Here is a 17447-nt window from a genome sequence, read left to right as displayed (position 1 = left end):
AACCAACAGTAAAAACCGAGTTAGGATACAAAGCATATATTTTTATATATTCTATTATATAATGAGGCATTGCCTTTGCATGAAGTTTATCAATCAAATATTCCCAAGGGCTCCAGAAACACAAGTAGCAAAGGCTCACAAACTCTAACATGAATGAGTGAAATCCTTTCCCTCTCAGAAAGGGCCCCAGCAGCAGATGGAGGCTCAGTGTGACAAAGGCCAGTCCCACACTGACCATGAGCACAGGTAAAGGGAGCAGCTCCAGCACCCCTTATCTCACTCTTATCACCACCCTGGTGCCACCAAGAGAAACCCAAGCAGCTCCTCTGCCCCTGCTCCTGCCCAGTCCTGCTCTGCCAGGCTCTGTCCTTGGACATGGAGAACTCACAGATGGGTTCTGTGCTCTTGACTCTTGTTTCATTTGGTTTTTTTGGAGGGGACCAAGGGCAGAGGGGGGTGGAAGCCTGGCTGGAGCTCTGCAGCCATATCTGTGCTCCTTCCAGGCAAGTCCTGCCAGTCCCCCCATTCCCCATGGCCACATCCTCTGCTGGCTTTAGTGTCTCTCACACTCCTGCGAGTCCTTTTCTCTGCCCTTTTCTGTAGTTCACTAAGAGGCAACCAGACACAGATAACTTGGTAGTTCCCACTTTATTTAGTTTTCTAAGGGTATGTGTCAAGAGAGGATGGTGATTTAGACGTACTTAATGGAGACTTCAGGTTGCTATTTTTGGTTGGGTAGAAAAGCAGATGTAGCATAAAGTCAATCCTTTTGTAGCAATGCTGAAAGAGAAGAAAACATCTTTAAAAAATCAGTTTGTATTTGCTGGTATGGAATGAGAACTGATGTGGGCATTGAATCAGGCTGCTGTGACAGCTCCTCACAAACCAGGCCATGGATCCATGAAATAATTTCCTGCCTGTAAAGACATCTGCGGAGCTGCTGTCACTAGACCTTCATTTGCTTTGCCTCTTGTGAACTGTTTTTCAAAAGCTGCCAAGAAAAAGAAAAGAAAAGAAAAGAAAAGAAAAGAAAAGAAAAGAAAAGAAAAGAAAAGAAAAGAAAAGAAAAGAAAAACAACAACAACAAAAAAAAAGACAAAAAACCCAAGACATTTTGATGTGCTCATGAAATTTGGAGAGCATTCAGTGCTTCAGTTTATTGTCTTGGATAGAGGTAAGATTTTCCAGGTGAGGAGCATTCAGCAGCTGCCCTGTGAGCTCTGGCCAGACCCCTGACCAATGCTACTCTGTGTATCCCAGACAACACAGTTCCAGAAGCCAGACCAAAGGGAACAGAACATATTTGTAAATTTTGCTGCAATTGAAGTCAAAATTAGTGAGGTGTTTGAGACAGTTTCCCTTAAACAAAAGGCTGGAAAAGACAAAATTTGATACTTGGTTTCATGGCAATCAAGGCAGAGAGAGGCTGGTAACAACTTTTGTTTACCCAGTATGATTCCAGTCACTGAGTTACAGAAAATAGAACATAATACATTTTCATCTTTTAATTTTTAAGGCTAAACTTTAAAAGGTATTTTTAATGCATCAATCTTCTCTATTGTTATGTACAATTTGCTTTCCCTTTCTGATTCCAACCCTAACATTAAATAAACAGAGCAAATATTAGACATGCTTGTCTAATTTTTCCTCATGTTTTGCTGATGTGATTACAAGCTGTTGACTTAGTCATTAATATCTCATGCTGAGATATCAGCTAACAATGCCAGAAAATATTCCATCTCTGCTTAGCACTCAAGTTGTCAGTTAAATAATTTCATGTTATTAATCAAAATTATCAACAAAATAATTTCTGCTGACCAGAGTCGGGTTTTTTCCCCCATTGTTGAAGATCAGGACTCCTCATTCTCAAACCCAAGGACAAAATTTAGTGATTATTCCCAGTAACTTTGTTCATTTAGGTCTGTGAGAGTTTTTAAATGGAGCTCTTATTAAGGAAAAGAATCATACCCCTCAAAAAGCCTGCTTAGACATGGAGCTGACAAGGAAAGAAGACAAGTCTAGGAGGTTTCTGAAAGGTTTTTTTCTGCAATCTTTTTTTTGTCAGTGTCACTGGAGCTACTCAGAGAGTTTCCTGAAGTTTAACACCCACATGAATACCAAAGCACTACAAAATAACTGTGTGATGAGAGAAAAAATTTCAAAAATGTAGAATTAAAACTTTCTCTTGACCTTTTTCTGTCAAACTGTTCTGTGAAGGGAGTGTGATAAGAAGCCTGCAGAGTCCAAACCCCTGGGATTAAACAGTGGCTCCTCTCTGTTCATTAGCACTGCTTTCTCTTTCTTTGTGAAGATAACAAATGGGAACTGATTTCTTTTTGACCATGTCTCACCAGGTTTGAATTATTTGAGGACTGAATTAATAAATTGTGTGACCATAAAAGGTATTAATTTTTAATATTATTAGAGACTGCATCCATATTTACCAAGGCATGTATCAAGCTCACAGGAGGAGAGAAAAATCAAGAGATTTTGAGACATTTCTCATCCCCTAAATGATATAAGCAAATAACTTCCAGCCCCTTGAATTATGTGCGTATTTCTGTTGCCTGTGTTTGTTCATTTTGAGACTGAGCAGGGGAAAAAAAAAACAGATTCAATGCGGGACTGTGACTGTCTCATGAAAAGATCTTAGAATTTCCTGGGAATCTCTCTCCAACTGCAGGGCTGGGCAGTGAACTTGCTGGGTGCTACAGATTTCCCAGCTGAGTGCAAAGCCCAGTCATGGAAGTGGCAGCTCCTCCAAATATCTCCTGGAGGAGTGAGAACACCGGAGCTGGGAGCTCGTGGGGCCTTTGCTGCACGTGACTGGCAGGACTCTGACAGCAAGACCACATCCAGCTCTTTCCAGCTCTTTTCTTTCTATTTCAGTTCCTCAGGCTTCGCAATGGCATGGAATTCCCAGCTTCTCTTCATTTCCCTGTGCTGCCACGTGGCCACTGGCCACAGACCAGCCCAGGTTGCTCTGGAGCAAATGCACTTGAATGGGACCCCTTCCTGGGGCTGGAGCTTCTGCCACCTCAGCAGGATTGAAGGAGGGAGTAAAGGGAATTTTCAGTGGCAGTGCAGGTAATTTGTGTGCCCTGCTGGTTCTTGGGATCCCCATCCTCCTCACTTGCCTGGGAATGGATGAGGGAGATGAGCCCTGGGCTCCCCACACAAAGCCAGGGTGCTCCAGGTCAGGAGGAGCTGGTGTCACACAGGTTGAGGAATTCCCTGGGTCAGAAGGAGCTGCTGCCTCTTGGTTTGAGGAATTCCCGGTTCTTGTGGCTGCCCAGCCTTCTCTCTTTCCTTTTTCTCCCTGATTTTTTTTCTTGATCACACAGGCTGCAATGCACTGCCACGTTTCTCCCCCGACACCCTTTCAGTAAATACCATCCTTTAATTTTCCAGTGACATCTGAAATGGGAATAGAGCCCCTGGGAAGAGCCCATTTATGGACAGGGAATCCAGAGCAGCCATGAACCAAGGCATACGGGAATAAGGACTTGGGCAGATGCAGGAATGGAAACTAATTTTAGTTATTCCATTGCAAGCTCATCACACTGTCAGTGTCACACTTCTCTTTATCTCCCATCTCACACCCAGCAGTTACCTCATGCCACAGCTATCTCCTGACAGGAACCGTTGTGGGGCATTTTTGCAATAATTCCATCCCTGTATTTTGGAAAATCTCAAATCACAGTGGTTGCTACAAATGCAGTGGTTGCTACAGCACGTTTGCATCCCTCTCCTGCTTCCCTGGAGGGGTGTGACCTCATGGAGGTCCCTGACTAGGGAGCAGCCTTGATCCAAAATGCCTGGGAAAAAAAAAAAAAAAAAAAAAAAAAAAAGGACCAGAAAAACATTTTTTGACATTTTAAAAGAAGCCTACTATGCAGTAACAATCTAATTTAACAGTCATAATGAAATTTTTAAGGTATGGACTGCTGAACCAAAACCCACCTTAGTTTACAGGTGGGGAAATTAGATGTGACACTGTATGACTGGCAGACTTTTTATCCCCTGGGGAATTATTTATGCCTAGAAAGCCCAGGCCACTCAAACAAACATTGATCCCCTTTTCCTGGGAAAGGTTCTCCCTCCAAGGCTGCTCCCAGCCTCTGGCTGAGGGCAGGTGTTCGTCCATCCCAAAAAACAGGCTAAAGACGGGTGAGGATGCTTCAAAAACACTTCATATTGCTTCTTGCCCAGAGGAGCATCACACCCTCTGGATCTCATGTATCCTGACCTTGGCACTTGGGACAGCCCTGCCTCACTTCCCAGCCTTCAGCACTGCTCCTGCCCCCACATTCCTGTCCCCACATACCTGCTCTCACCCAGCTCTTCTGCTGCGTCTGGAGCCATCAGCTGGGAGGAAGCTGTGAGGTGCCCAAGACTAGAGTCTACTTCAGAGCCCCACAATCGTCAGGATAGACCCTCTGGACAAGGGAGGGGTTCCCAGGAGCGGCTGGAGAGCCTCAGCTATTCCTGCCCTCTCTGCTGAGCACTGGGGGCAGGAAGGGTCTCTCTGCTCTCTGGGCTGATTTTCTCCTCCAGTTCTTCCTATGGCAGAGGAAGGGATCCTGTCCAGCCCATGGTGCCTCTCCACCACCAGCAGGTCCAGCAGGAAGGTGAGGAGGGATCACCTGGTGCTCTGGGAGTGCAGTGCCGCAGCACCACCAGGGTCAGTGCAGAGCCCTGGGCTCACAGCAGCCTCGTGTTCCCACACACAACTGCCAATTAACTGAGGGATGAACACCAGAGTGTTCAGAGTGACAGCCAGGAAACCTTTCTGTGGCCTTTCTGTAACCCAGGCTGCCCAATGAACCACCTACTGCTGATGAAATGGGGTCATTGTTGATGCTACAGATTGAATTATGGTTGAACTGTGATGCTTATTCCTCTCCAGCTACCTCAGGTGATCTAGTTAGCATTGATTTTTGAAAGCTATTTCTTTCTAGGATACTCATTGTGTATGTAAATTGCAGTGCATATGGGGGAAATAAAGGATGCACCATTTCAATGACATGAAATAAAGTCCTTCTGTTACACAAATCAATTCAGAAAAAATCATTATCAGTGTGTTAAAATCATCAGCCTGCAGCCTAAGGAAACAGGAAGCTGCTTTTATATCAGATGTGCTCTCTGGGTATCCCTTGTCTGGCAATCCCCCAGCAGGGTCTACATGGAATAAGTCAGGAAACTCAGCACAAGCTGCTTTGGGTATAGCCCCTGCATTCTGCTGTTGTTCAAGGACTTATCAAACCCAGAGAGGAAAAGCGAAAACACTTGGAATGTTTGAGCAGGAATTGTGTTCCTAATGAGCCACTGAGGCAAGATGACACTTGTGAGTGAGGAAATGGATGTCAGATCTCTGTGCTCATGACTGGTTTTTGCTTTATACAGTAATACCTGCAGGATGGGAAATGACAAGTTCAGAACAAATGTGTCTGGGCTGAGCAGGGCTCAGGGAGGTCCCAGCCCAGCCCCTGTGCTGCTCCCAGTACACCCAGAGGAGCTGAAACGATGCTGTTCAGTGTTGGCACTCAGAGATCCAGGGCTGAGCCGTAGTTCACAGAAAAGGGGAGCAAACCTAGAAAAGCTCCTCTGGCTCTGGAGCTGCTCATCTGCATCAAGAGAGTAACAGAGAGAATTTCACTCATTCTCTGATCAAGGGCCAGTTGCAGACCCCAAAATACTTAATGTGTTCATAGTGAGAGGGAAAACTCAAATAAAAAATTCAGAGTGACACAAATGCTGAACAAATCCTTTTAAATTCAAAACCTTCAGCCCTGAATCTCACAGAAAACCCCCATTCCTTTGAAAGGAGTTCCATAGGTCCCAGTGCAGCAAGCAGCAGCTCTTACAATGTGCTTATCTCTTTAATTGAGTAATATCTGTGTGTGTGTATATATATATATTATATATATTTTATATATATATATATATATATGTATGTATATATATAGTGAATATTGAAGCATTAAAAAAGGAAATGCTCTGGAGGCATTATCACCCTCATGACAAATGTCCTGCATCACTGGTTGTAAAAAGCAGCCCCAAAGACTTTCCTTTACAGGACTCACTGCTGTGCTGCATCAAAGGGTTAAGGCTAAGCCAATTCTCAGGGGTTTTAATGTTAACCCCACTTCCTGTGGAAGTAAAGATCTTAATTTGGTGATGAATCATCAACAAAAAGAAGACTGCAGTTTTCTCTTAATTAACAGAAGTGACCCAAACTGCTCCAAGATTTCTCCAAGATTTCTGTGCTCAACTCTTGGAAAGCCACAATATCCACAGATCAGCCTTTGATAAGGCTGTAGAGGATTTATAGATAGTCATGAACTCCACAGTGAAGTCTAAATTAATCTTGCTAAGCTCAAATATCTATTTCTAATGTGGTATAGCAATAACAGGGACCTTGATAGCACACTTTTCTCTAGCACCAGGTTTCCCATGTTCAGAAGAAGAAAAGTTGAATAAAATGAGGTTAAAATGCCATGTCAGTGTCTGGCTCCGTGACAGCCACACTGCACATGATTTTCACAAAAATACTGATATTTAATTAAAAACATAGAGGATTAATTTACAACAGGCATGACTTGAGCATGGTTCTCATTGTTGTGGTTGTTTGTGATAGATTTGGGCAAACAACAAAGGAAGAAAATTGCAGAGATGGGGCAGCAAATCAATGGACGTGCTTAGACAAAAAGCAGAGTCCAGAAAACCCAGCAGGTCAGTGGTTTAGTCCTTGGGTAAAATTCTTTGTGCTTGCAAGGAAAATCTCTGCAACACAAGCAGAAATACCTCTTTATCTTGAATGCTGAACCCCTCAGGGACAGGCGCTGAGCTCTGGCCACACTGCCAAAACAAGAGCACTTCAGAAAGTCTGTGGAGAACAGGGAGATTTAAGTGGACAATGTTATCTATGAACCAGACCAATTTTTGCCTGCACACTGCTCACATTTTGTTGAAATTTGCATACTAATGCAAAAATCATCATTAATTTTAGCATCTCTTTGCAAAGTCATTTCTGTATTCTCCACACTGTATCCCTGAGATGTTTGAATTGATGAGAACCTGAAATCAGAGTCACCTGTTGGCCTTTGTGTTTTTTCAGTATTTTTTTATTTAGCAGTGCTATTACTAAATCAACTATAACCATGATTTGCCAAGTCATATATGAAAGATAAATGAAATAAAGATTTTCTGAATCGTTTGCAAATACTGCAGCCATGAAATCATGGAATACCTCAAGTTGGAAGTGACCCAGGAGGATCACCAAGTCCAACTCCCTGCTCCTTGGAGGATTTGATTCTTGTTGCTCACCCTGAGCTCTTCTCCTCTGCATCCAGGCCCTGGTGACTCTGTTCTGTGGTTGCACCAAGAGCTCTTCTCCTGGGCTTTGCAGTGCACAGGTACAGAAGAAGGAATTTTTCCCAAAGAAATTCCTTTTTAAGTTTAACATAAAGACCTGACTCTAAAATAGTTTTGAAAAGGGTGTGAAATTAGTGCATTTGGAGAGAGGCTCTATGGAATTTACACGTTTGCCTGAAATCTGCATGGATGGAAACGGCTCACATACAGCAGGCAAAGTCAGCTACCGGGAGGGAGAAAGGAAGGGCAGTTCTTCTCGGAGGAGAAACTTGTCCTATCTCTGAGAGTCCCGCACAGAATGTTTACAAAACGCTCATTAAGGGAGAGGGGATGGTGAGATAGCAACAAATCTGGTGAGCAGCTTCCACTGGCCGAGATAAGAGAGGCAAGGCTGCCATAGAGGAGAGCGAGATCCAATTACTGAGACCTGGTTTTGGGGAGGGGGAAGGGGCAGACAGACAGGACAGATCACAAGTTTCAAGACAAGAGTTTCCAAACTTGTCATCCCTCTGTGACACAAGCTGCGCGCAACCCAGCGGATAAAACCGCCACCGAGCCCACACGGGAGCCAGAGCTCATTGAGCGTGGTTGGAGGCTCAGGCAAAGCCATGGATTCTGTTGTCCTCCAGCTGTGGGCTGTTCTCTCCCTCCTGGTTCACCTTGCAGCCTGCAGTCCCATCCTGAGCTTGGAGCACTCTTCCCTCGAGGAAGACGTGCCTCTTTTTGATGAGATACTCTCTGAGCAAGATGGGGTTGATTTCAACACGCTGCTCCAGAACATGAAAAATGAGTTTTTGAAGACATTGAACCTCTCTGACATCCCTCTGCATGAGCCGGCCAAGGTGGACCCACCAGAGTACATGCTAGAGCTCTACAACAGGTTTGCCACAGACAGGACATCAATGCCTTCTGCAAACATCATCAGGAGCTTCAAAAATGAAGGTAAGAGCTGCTCATCTCTGGGAGAAGTGGATAGAAAGGAGCGTCTTAAGAGCCAGTGTGAAATGTCCTGACCAAGTACAGAGCATGAAGTGTGCTGGGGAAAAGGCCTTTTGGTGAGGATGGCCTTGGAAATCAGCAGCTGTGGCAGGGCTTCCCAGAGCCCACTCTGGTGAGAGAGTCCTTGTCCTTTGCTCTGGAGACTGTAGGGCTTGGGGGGAAGATGTATCTTTAACATTGGGACAGCATCAAATGTCATTTCAGTGCATCAATTTCTTTATCCCCGTAGTGACACACATCATGTGTAATCAGCTGAATGATTTTTTTAAAATGGATATCGTAAGTAATATTTGAAATTAAGGCAAGACTCATTTTTCCACACTGTTCAAAGTGTATTTTCAAGTGTGATATTTTAAAATTATGAGCTTAACCAAGTACAGCATTCTGTTAATGCCTTCTCACTGCTGATCCCCATGGCATTTGGAAAGTTTTCTTCCTTTGGTGCAGTCCAGAAAATACACAAAAATAAGTGAAGAGGAATTTTAGATAACCAATAGGTTTTACTTCAGAGTAGCAGACTATAGCCTAATAAAAACAAACAAACAAAACCTGACGAAACGTAATTATCACAGAATCACAGAATATTCTGAGTTGAAAGGGACCCACAAGGGTCATCAAATTCAACTCTCAAGTAAATGACCCACACGGGGATCAAAGATAACTTTGGCATTATTAACACCCTGCTCCAACCAACTGAGCAAATGCCCTTGCGCCATTTTCCTCTCTTTTCCCCTCTATTTTTCCTTCCACATTCCCCTCAGTTCAATGAGGATGAGATAAGGCTGCAGTACTAACATTCAATAATTTGCCAATACCTTTTTACACCAACATGTTTAATGCTAAAAATGTTTTTCAACTAAACAATTCCAAGTATCCATTAATCCATGTGGCAAATGCAAGTGCTTTGATTCATGTTCAATTACCCATGGCCACATGTGGTTGTTCAAGCTGCCATGGGGCCTCTCTCATCCTCTGTTTGTTTAATTAGTGAAGTTAAAGACATTATTGCTTTTTCCTCAACATTTGCAGTTTGAAAATGATGAACTGTGAGGAGAGGCTGAGTGGAAGTCACTTGAGTTTTGCACGGCAATGAGATGCCAGGAGAGAATCCCAAAGCTCTGTTCTGCTCCCATCTCCTGCCAGGCCCAGGCACCCTTTACCAGCAGTGGGTTTCTGGAATGAAGAGACTCTGCACTGTGGTTTAAAATTTCCTTACCTCTCCTTTTCTCCAGTGTGGCTTGGTAGCAAACCAGTCGCAGGCAGTGGTGGCAAGTTGCTCCCCTTGCTGTGCCTGTCTCTGCTCAGCAGCAGGAGTGAAGGCATACACGGGGGAGGTGTTATTCTCATTTTGTTCTATTTGAAAAAGAAATAATGGGACAAAGATTGCCAAGTAGAGTGGGGTAAAGAATAAATCACCCCGTGCTTTAGTGATGCAAATCTGAAATCATTCCACCTGCAAAAATTCAGTTTTGCTGCACTGAAATGGCACAGACTGACCTTTGCCAGGTGGTCTGGGCAGGTCTGTGCTGTCCTGCTGTGCCTATTGCAGAAATTCTGCATCAAATGGAGAAAACTCACCTTAAATTTCTGCCTTTTCAGATTTTCTCTCACCTCTTCCAATCCAAATCAGCAAGATGCAAAACAAGACTGCTGATGGGAACACAGCTTCACAAATACATGCAGTTTAAGGACTGTGCAATTCATGTTTTTCGTGTGTCCACAAGGCTTGGATAATTTAGAGCCATCTCTTTCATTCTAAAGAGCTCTTTTGATAGAGAAATTAAATGCTTGCAATGAGAAGGACAGAGAAACAGACCATGGAATTGTTTTGTTCACCTGCCTGCTGAAAACTAGGAATAAACCCATTACTATCCATTAAATCCTTTATTATAAAAATATAACAGGTGGCATGGCTGAAATTAGCTCTTTGTTTTAACCCATGGACCATAACATTTTAATTGTTAATCGGGGCTGTAATCAGTGCTTAATACTTGAAATAAAGTTTTAAGGGAATTTTTTTCTTTTTCTACGGACTCCAAATCTCCCTTCCCAACTCTCCCAGGGGTGTACTGGAAGCAACAGGAGGTCTGGCATGCTATGGACTTTCCAGCTGAAGAACAGAGTCACATCCTGGCTGTATGAGAGGTGCTCAGGGTCTGCTCCTACCCTGGCTCTGCGCAGTGGATCCCACTCCCACCTTTACCAACTGACAGGGAAATGGAAGCAGAATCCCCCATCACTTTTTTTTTTATTTGTGAAGGGATTAAAAATAATAATAATAATGAAAAGGCTCCAAACTAGAGTTAAATAGAGTTAAACAGTACAAGTCATGTGCTGAAGTTTATGACTTGCCTAAGTGCACTGGTGGAGCATGGCCAGATCTTGTGGCTTTATCAGAATAATTTTTCTACAAATACAGAAAAAATGGGGAACACGGAGATGAAGGGAGTAATAGAATAATTACAAACAGTTTGCCTTTGCATTAATTATAGTTACAGCCTCTGTGTCCAGATCTGCCTTCTGGATTGCAAGGAGGCAGCAAACGCACCTCGTGAGCAGATCCCGTGCTGTGAGAAGAAATGAATGTTGCTGTGTAGGCACCAGCAGTGCAGATGGGACAGGCAGGCGGGGTGACACCAGACATGGTCCTTCTCACCTGTTCAATTACTAAAGGTGCCCAGAGGGTCTGGCTGATTGCAGCTGATTGCTCACCCAAAGCCCACAGGGCCTGTGGCGCGATTACTGTGGCTGCCAGGTTACACCTGCTCTTCCTGATGTAAAACATCTTCCAAAGCTCTCCTAGTGCTTGGCCCTTTCCATGTCTGAGGGGTGTTTGAGCAGCAGGGAGTTCCTGCGAGCAGAGGAACACTACAGAACACACATTTCTTGTGTTTGCAGATTGTGATATGTTGCCCATTTCATGTTGGCTCCAGTGCCAGGCCTTTCTGCCTTCCTGCACTAATGAATGTTTTCCCTTGTTTATTCAATAGTTGTTGTGCAGCAACCTAGAAGTGATTTTTTTGTCAGTATTAGACAACACATTTTTTATATGTAAACCTTCCAGTTGACAAAGAAGTCCCTGGAAAGCCCGGGGACAGAAGGAGGATCACTAAATCCAGGTCTGTAGCATGTCTGGAACCTTGTTGCCCTTACACATCTAAAATAACCTCGGCCCTTTTTCCAACTACAGTTGTGGGAAGTGCTGGAAAAACATCTTCATGGAGCTGTCCAGGTGAAACCCATCATGCTGGATGACCCTCAGTTTGTGTGTTTCTGGATGTATAGATTCTTCTAAAATATTTGATTTTTGTCCTTTCCAGACTTGGATTCCCACCCTATTGGCATTACAGGAACTCGGAAATACCCGCTCCTGTTCAATGTTTCCATCCCTCACCATGAGGAAATCACCATGGCAGAGCTGAGGCTCTACACCCTGGTGGAACGGGACCAGAGGCTCTATGAAGGGCTTGACCGGAAGGTCACCATTTTCGAAGTGCTGGAGAACATCCACGTGGGGACCGGGGAAGAGAGGAAGATGGTGGCCCTGGCCTCCAGGCACATCTACGGCACAAGCAGTGAGTGGGAGAGCTTCGAGGTGACTGAGGCCATCCGGCGCTGGCGCAGGGCAGGGCTGACCACGCACCGGCTAGAAGTTCACATCGAGAGCAGGGAAGGGGAGGAGCAGAACGGGGAAGGGAAACTTGATATCGACATCAACTCCGAGGCCAAGCACGTGCCCCTGTTGGTTGTGTACTCTGACGACCAAAGCAATGACAAAAAGGAGGAGAAGGAAGAGCTGAATGAGATGATAGACCATGAGCAGCTCCTGGACCTGGAGAACCTGGAGGTTGGCAATTTCCACGACCAGCCTGGGGAGGAGGCGCTGCTCCAGATGCGCTCCAACATCATTTACGACTCCACTGCCCGGATCCGGAGGAACGCCAAAGGCAACTACTGCAAAAAGACTCCACTCTACATCGACTTCAAGGAGATTGGCTGGGACTCCTGGATCATCGCCCCAGCAGGGTACGAAGCTTACGAGTGCCACGGGGTGTGCGCCTACCCCTTGACAGAGCACGTCACGCCAACCAAACACGCCATAGTCAAGACTTTAGTGCACCTAAAAAACCCCCAGAAAGCCTCGAAGGCCTGCTGTGTGCCCACCAAACTCGACCCCATCTCCATCCTCTACTTAGATGCAGGGGTGGTCACCTACAAGTTCAAGTATGAGGGCATGGTGGTGTCAGAGTGTGGCTGCAGATAGTAGGAGGGAACACACGTGTGGGGAGGGCACAGGGAGAGTATTTAATGATTCAGTCTGTAAATTTGTACATTTGGGATTTGCTATTTAATGAGGTTATTTAATGAGGCCTGTACAGATAATTGTATGTTTCCTGTCACAGGGAATGGGCACATCGTGTAGGGATTGTATATTTTGTTCCATTGCTTCCTTCTTGCTGCTCTTCGCTGTCCAGATCACAACCGAGTCTCTCTTCCTGTCAGGGCATAGAGCTGATCACTGGATTGTTTGGGAGGGCTCTTGGTGCCAAAAGGGCACATCTAAATTCATGGAAATAAAGGCATATTTTTGTACTTTATCGATGTTGATTGGCATCTCCAGGACTTTTCAGAGCTGTTAAAGATACATGAGTGATGGGCAATCACACCTAGATTGTTCAGTGTTCTGTAATATCTTTATAAAGGTCTTTATGTGCTCATTTTTTTCTTAATTTATCTCTGTAGATCTTATGTCCTGGTAATTCTCAAGCTCCTGAATCACTAAGGCACAAACAAGGTGTTTTTTTCCCTTTTTTCTTAATACTTTCTTCATTCTTTCCCTGTTTCATTCAAAGGTAACTAGCAGGGGTGATTTGGCATCTGGAGCAGAAGGGCACCATTCCCTTTCCCATTTTCTTAGGAAAGCAAATGGCCCAGGAGCAGTGCCAGGCTTGGGCCAAGGCGAGAAACTCCCCCTGTGCAGGTTTATTACAAAATCACTCTAAGGCAGCTCTGGCTTTGCTGTAGTAGCCATGCGTTGGCTCTCAAGGGCCAGAGATTTAAGTGGCAGAAGAAAGTGCAATAAATTTCCTGAACCCTTGGAATTGTACCAAAATTGTTCTTGATATTTCTACCAGCTGAGAACCAGTCTCTGTTCCCAGTCAGTAAATCCCATGGGATGCAGCTGCATAATCCGATTTGAAGGACCCAGCAGTGCCAGGCAGAACAGCAAAGACCTTCATGCCAGTGAGACACGAGCATCTTCCCTTTCTGTAAGTGCTGAATTGTCAATTCACAGGGATATTCCTCCCCCCATACTCTACAGATGGAGTCACATGCCATGTTTCCACCACTCTTCTGCAACAAAACGTGGTGATAAGGAGGTGTCAGAGCTGAGAAACAATAGACCCGTCACTTTATTTATACTAAGCTGCAAATTTGTCAGATTCTTGGGAAAGTGTAAGTGATGTTGACTCTTTTAGCCTGTACCAGAGCTTACTGTACTGTCCCTGCATCTGTTTTACACTTTTAAGGGAAAGTTATCTTCCCTGGAAGTGATAAGGGTCTTTGAAAGAATCTCTCCAACACTTCATGGGAATGAACACCAAAGATTTTATCATGCACCAACTAAACCAAATTTCACCCATTTTCACACATACTCTTCTGTGCTTCCCATAATTTATTGACCTATTTATTGACTGCCTGCCTTTGTAATATAATGTAGAATACAGAATGCTTTATTTTTGTGCTTGTGTGTAATCCCACTTGGATAAAACCTTCTGCTGATCCTACTTTACATGGAATCTCTCTGTTGAGTTGTGTAGCACAGAGAATGAGGTTGCTGACTTCTTTTTCCTCCCCTTGTGAATTCCACATGGCTCAGTTACCCCCTCGCTTGCAGAGTTGCTCCCTCACTGCAGTGATTTCAGTGGAGTTCTGGAGTATGGTCTCGTCCAGTTTACAGCTCCTCTTGCAGGGGTATCACAGCTTGAAGTGCTCAGCTGTGTGGTTTATTGTAGAGTTATGCAGTCTCCAGATAGTGGCCAGCACACTGGGCTGTGATATTGCTTTATTCCTCACCCTGTGAGTGACTGACATCCCTGACAGACCTTTCCCCCAAGCCACTCTGCAATCAGAGCCTGTGGCTCATGGCACGTTGGAGGAATTTGGGAGAGGTGTGACATTTGCTCTGCTGAAATCAGCTGCAGCAGCCAACGGTTGAAGTGTGACCACACAGACCCTTTCAAAACTATCCACAATTCTTATGAAGCCATTTGCCAAGACAAGCCATTCACCTTGTTAGGAGCGATAATCCTGCATTAGGGAGATAATCCAACATTTGCTTTTATCATCTCATTTCTGCAGGCAGTCCTGAGGCAGAGATCTGCCCTCCCTGCCTTTCTCCCCGTCCTTCCCTGACAGCACCAATATCTCTGAACAGGCTGCAGGGAAAGCTGTACCTTAAAAACAATAAATAACCCACTGCAATCGCCCATAAATATATGAAATCTCACTGTAAATTCTCAAGTAACCACATTGCAAAGCAGAGCAGGGCCTGCACTGTGTCTGTCAGAGATTCACTCTCTGTCTCTGTCTGTCAGAGATTTGCTGGAGCAGAGCAGAGTCTGTGGTGTGTTCTGGTACATAGGAAAACACAGGCAATGTGTGTTTTATCATTTTATCAGCTGCATGTGTGAACTTCTACAAGATCAGTAAAATTGTCAATAAATACCGATGGTAGTCCTTCAGACTTAGGGAGCAGCCAGTCTGTTGATGTAACTTTATAAAGAAATGAGGACTGTCCTGCTGATTGAGGAGGATTTCAGCCAGAGTTTGTGGTGAAAGAAGTAAAGCTGTGTCTTATTGTGCTATTCTGGGAGAAAACTGAGCATCTCTTGAATCCTTCAGCTGCACCTGAGATCAGAACTCCTGGGAATGGTGTTTCATTTATCTGGGGTGTCTGTCAGGACTCCACAGCTGCTTTATGAGCAAAATCCTCCCTTTGCCCTTACTTTCAACATAACCATGCAAAGGCATTTCTTGGATGTTAATGCAGTTCAATGACATAGATCAGACAATAAAAACCAAACAAAGTAACAAACAAACAAACAAACAAAAAAATCCCCCCAAAAACGAGTGGCAGTTATTTACTAAGGATCTTTCCCCAAGTAGCAAATCAAGGCTGTTTCTGCAAGATAGGAAGTGCTTGGCTTTAAAGCCATTGTCCAAATAGACACAACACTTACAAATAACAGGGTGAGGGTGTGACAAGAGCTAGGGCTGCCAAGCTGGGAGTCCCAGGAGTCCCTGAAAAAAATGTTCTGAGTCCCTGAAAAAAATGTTCCAAGTTCCTGGAAAAAATGTTCCACTGCATGTTTTTGTTTTCTTTGTCTCTATGCTCCTTCCTTCCATCCATCTATCCATCCACATTAGTACTGTGACTTCTGTATCTAAAAGACTTTATTTGTCACATTAAATTCTGGTGTGCATAGATTCTCCTTTCATTTCTGATCTATTTTATCTCAACATATTAGCAAATGTTTGACTTAAATCTTCAATTCATTCTTAATTTAAGAAAGGTTTGGGAAAGTATGGCTTAATTGTGGCTTTCCATCCACCCATCCATCCATCTCTGAATTATTGTAAGCAACTAAAGCAACCCTGTCTCACTGAAATCATCAACATCAGTAGAATTTTTGCTTTCATCTGTTTCTAGTTGAACATGTATAAGAAATTCTGAGCAGCTGTGGAGCCCCTTTTTTGCTGGATGCTGTATAAAATTCCAGGCAGTGCTTTTAGGCTAAACAGGCAGGAACAGGCAAAGGGGTGGGAGCAAAACAAACAATCCTAGAGAGGAAGAGCCTGGAGAGCAGGTCAGCGAGGGAGCTGAGGGAAGAGCTTTGGTCTTGGATTGCTGCTCTGAAATCCACACACACAGAACATCCAGAAGAGCATGAACTCCAAGACATCCTCCTCACTCTTGGGCCTGTGCAAGAACGGTGACAGCTATGTCTCCTGAGCCAACACTCAGCACCCAGGGCAGATTTCACCGAGCACTTGGAAGGCTGAGGTTTCCCTAAAGGATCTATATCTCTGAGCTCTCTGCACATGGGCTACAATTCCTCAAATAGATTTCTCCCCAAAGCCTCCCTGCGTTTTCCGTTCCTGGGCTGTGACCCTGGAGTCCAGGCTCCCTCTGTGGTGTCCCATGGAGCTGATTGAGGATATAGATTCCCAACTTTTTGGGTGCCAAACCTGACAGCTCAGTATGGTTTTCCTGGCCCTGCCCTTGCTCTGGGCTCTTTGGGGTGGTCTGAGCGCCTGGTCAAGGAACCATTCAGTCAGGAGAGCAGGGCATCCCTCTCTCCCTGGCAGTGTCTGTGCTGGCTCATGCCCATCCCATTTGGGGGTACTCAAATGCCAATCTTTGGGGGAAAAATATGTGTTCCTCAGTATAATGGACACATCTCTTTCCAAGGTCTCTGTGCCCTGCCAGGCGAGCAGTACCTCTGGAGCTAAAGGTATGACATGAACCTCCCCAAAACTGAGCTCACTTAGGAAAAATCATCCAAAGCAGCTGCCAGAACCTATTCCAAATTTCTCCTCCCCAAAATTACTGCACTGGCCTTCTGAGACTGCTCAGAGAGCAAAGCAAACCAGAACCTGCAGCAGTGCAGAATTACCAAAGGAACATGTGATTTTTGACAGCCCCAGGCAGTTTGGTGCCTGTGTTACCCACACCACGATGGGAGAGGGGCAATTTAGGATTTTCTGTGACATGCGCTGAGCCAAATCTCTGCAAAATCTACTGGGATTTTAGGGAGGAAAAGGAAAAAAACCACCAAACCCAGAAAGATTTCATGGCACTTGAACATCTGCTTAAAACATTTGAAAAACTACAGCCCAGTGTTAATTTAAACTTCCTTATAACCCAGTTCAACATTTGGAGTGCAAACACTGTTAATAGGATGGGAACGGGGGTGGTGGTGGTTTGCTTACTATATTGGGAAACAAAACCAGAACAAAACCAGCTTGAGATAGAGCTTTTGTTTATGTTGCTGACCCATCTGTCT

The 17447-nt window shown here is 44.6% G+C and overlaps 1 protein-coding gene across 1 annotated transcript; it reads left to right on the top strand.

Moving 5' to 3' along the window:
- Positions 1-7985: 7985 nt before the first annotated feature.
- Positions 7986-12640, top strand: BMP10 (bone morphogenetic protein 10; the record flags this gene model as incomplete). Its single annotated transcript, XM_083880556.1, has 2 exons — positions 7986-8319; positions 11697-12640. The coding sequence occupies 2 exons, from the start codon at positions 7986-7988 to the stop codon at positions 12638-12640; spliced, it is 1278 nt and encodes a 425-aa protein (XP_083736682.1).
- Positions 12641-17447: the final 4807 nt, after the last annotated feature.

This window comes from Zosterops lateralis (assembly GCF_965231275.1).
Source record: "Zosterops lateralis genome assembly, chromosome: 30".
NCBI lineage: Eukaryota > Metazoa > Chordata > Aves > Passeriformes > Zosteropidae > Zosterops > Zosterops lateralis.
The sequence above is the reverse complement of the archived record's forward strand: the minus strand, read 5'-3'. Positions and strand labels throughout refer to the sequence as shown.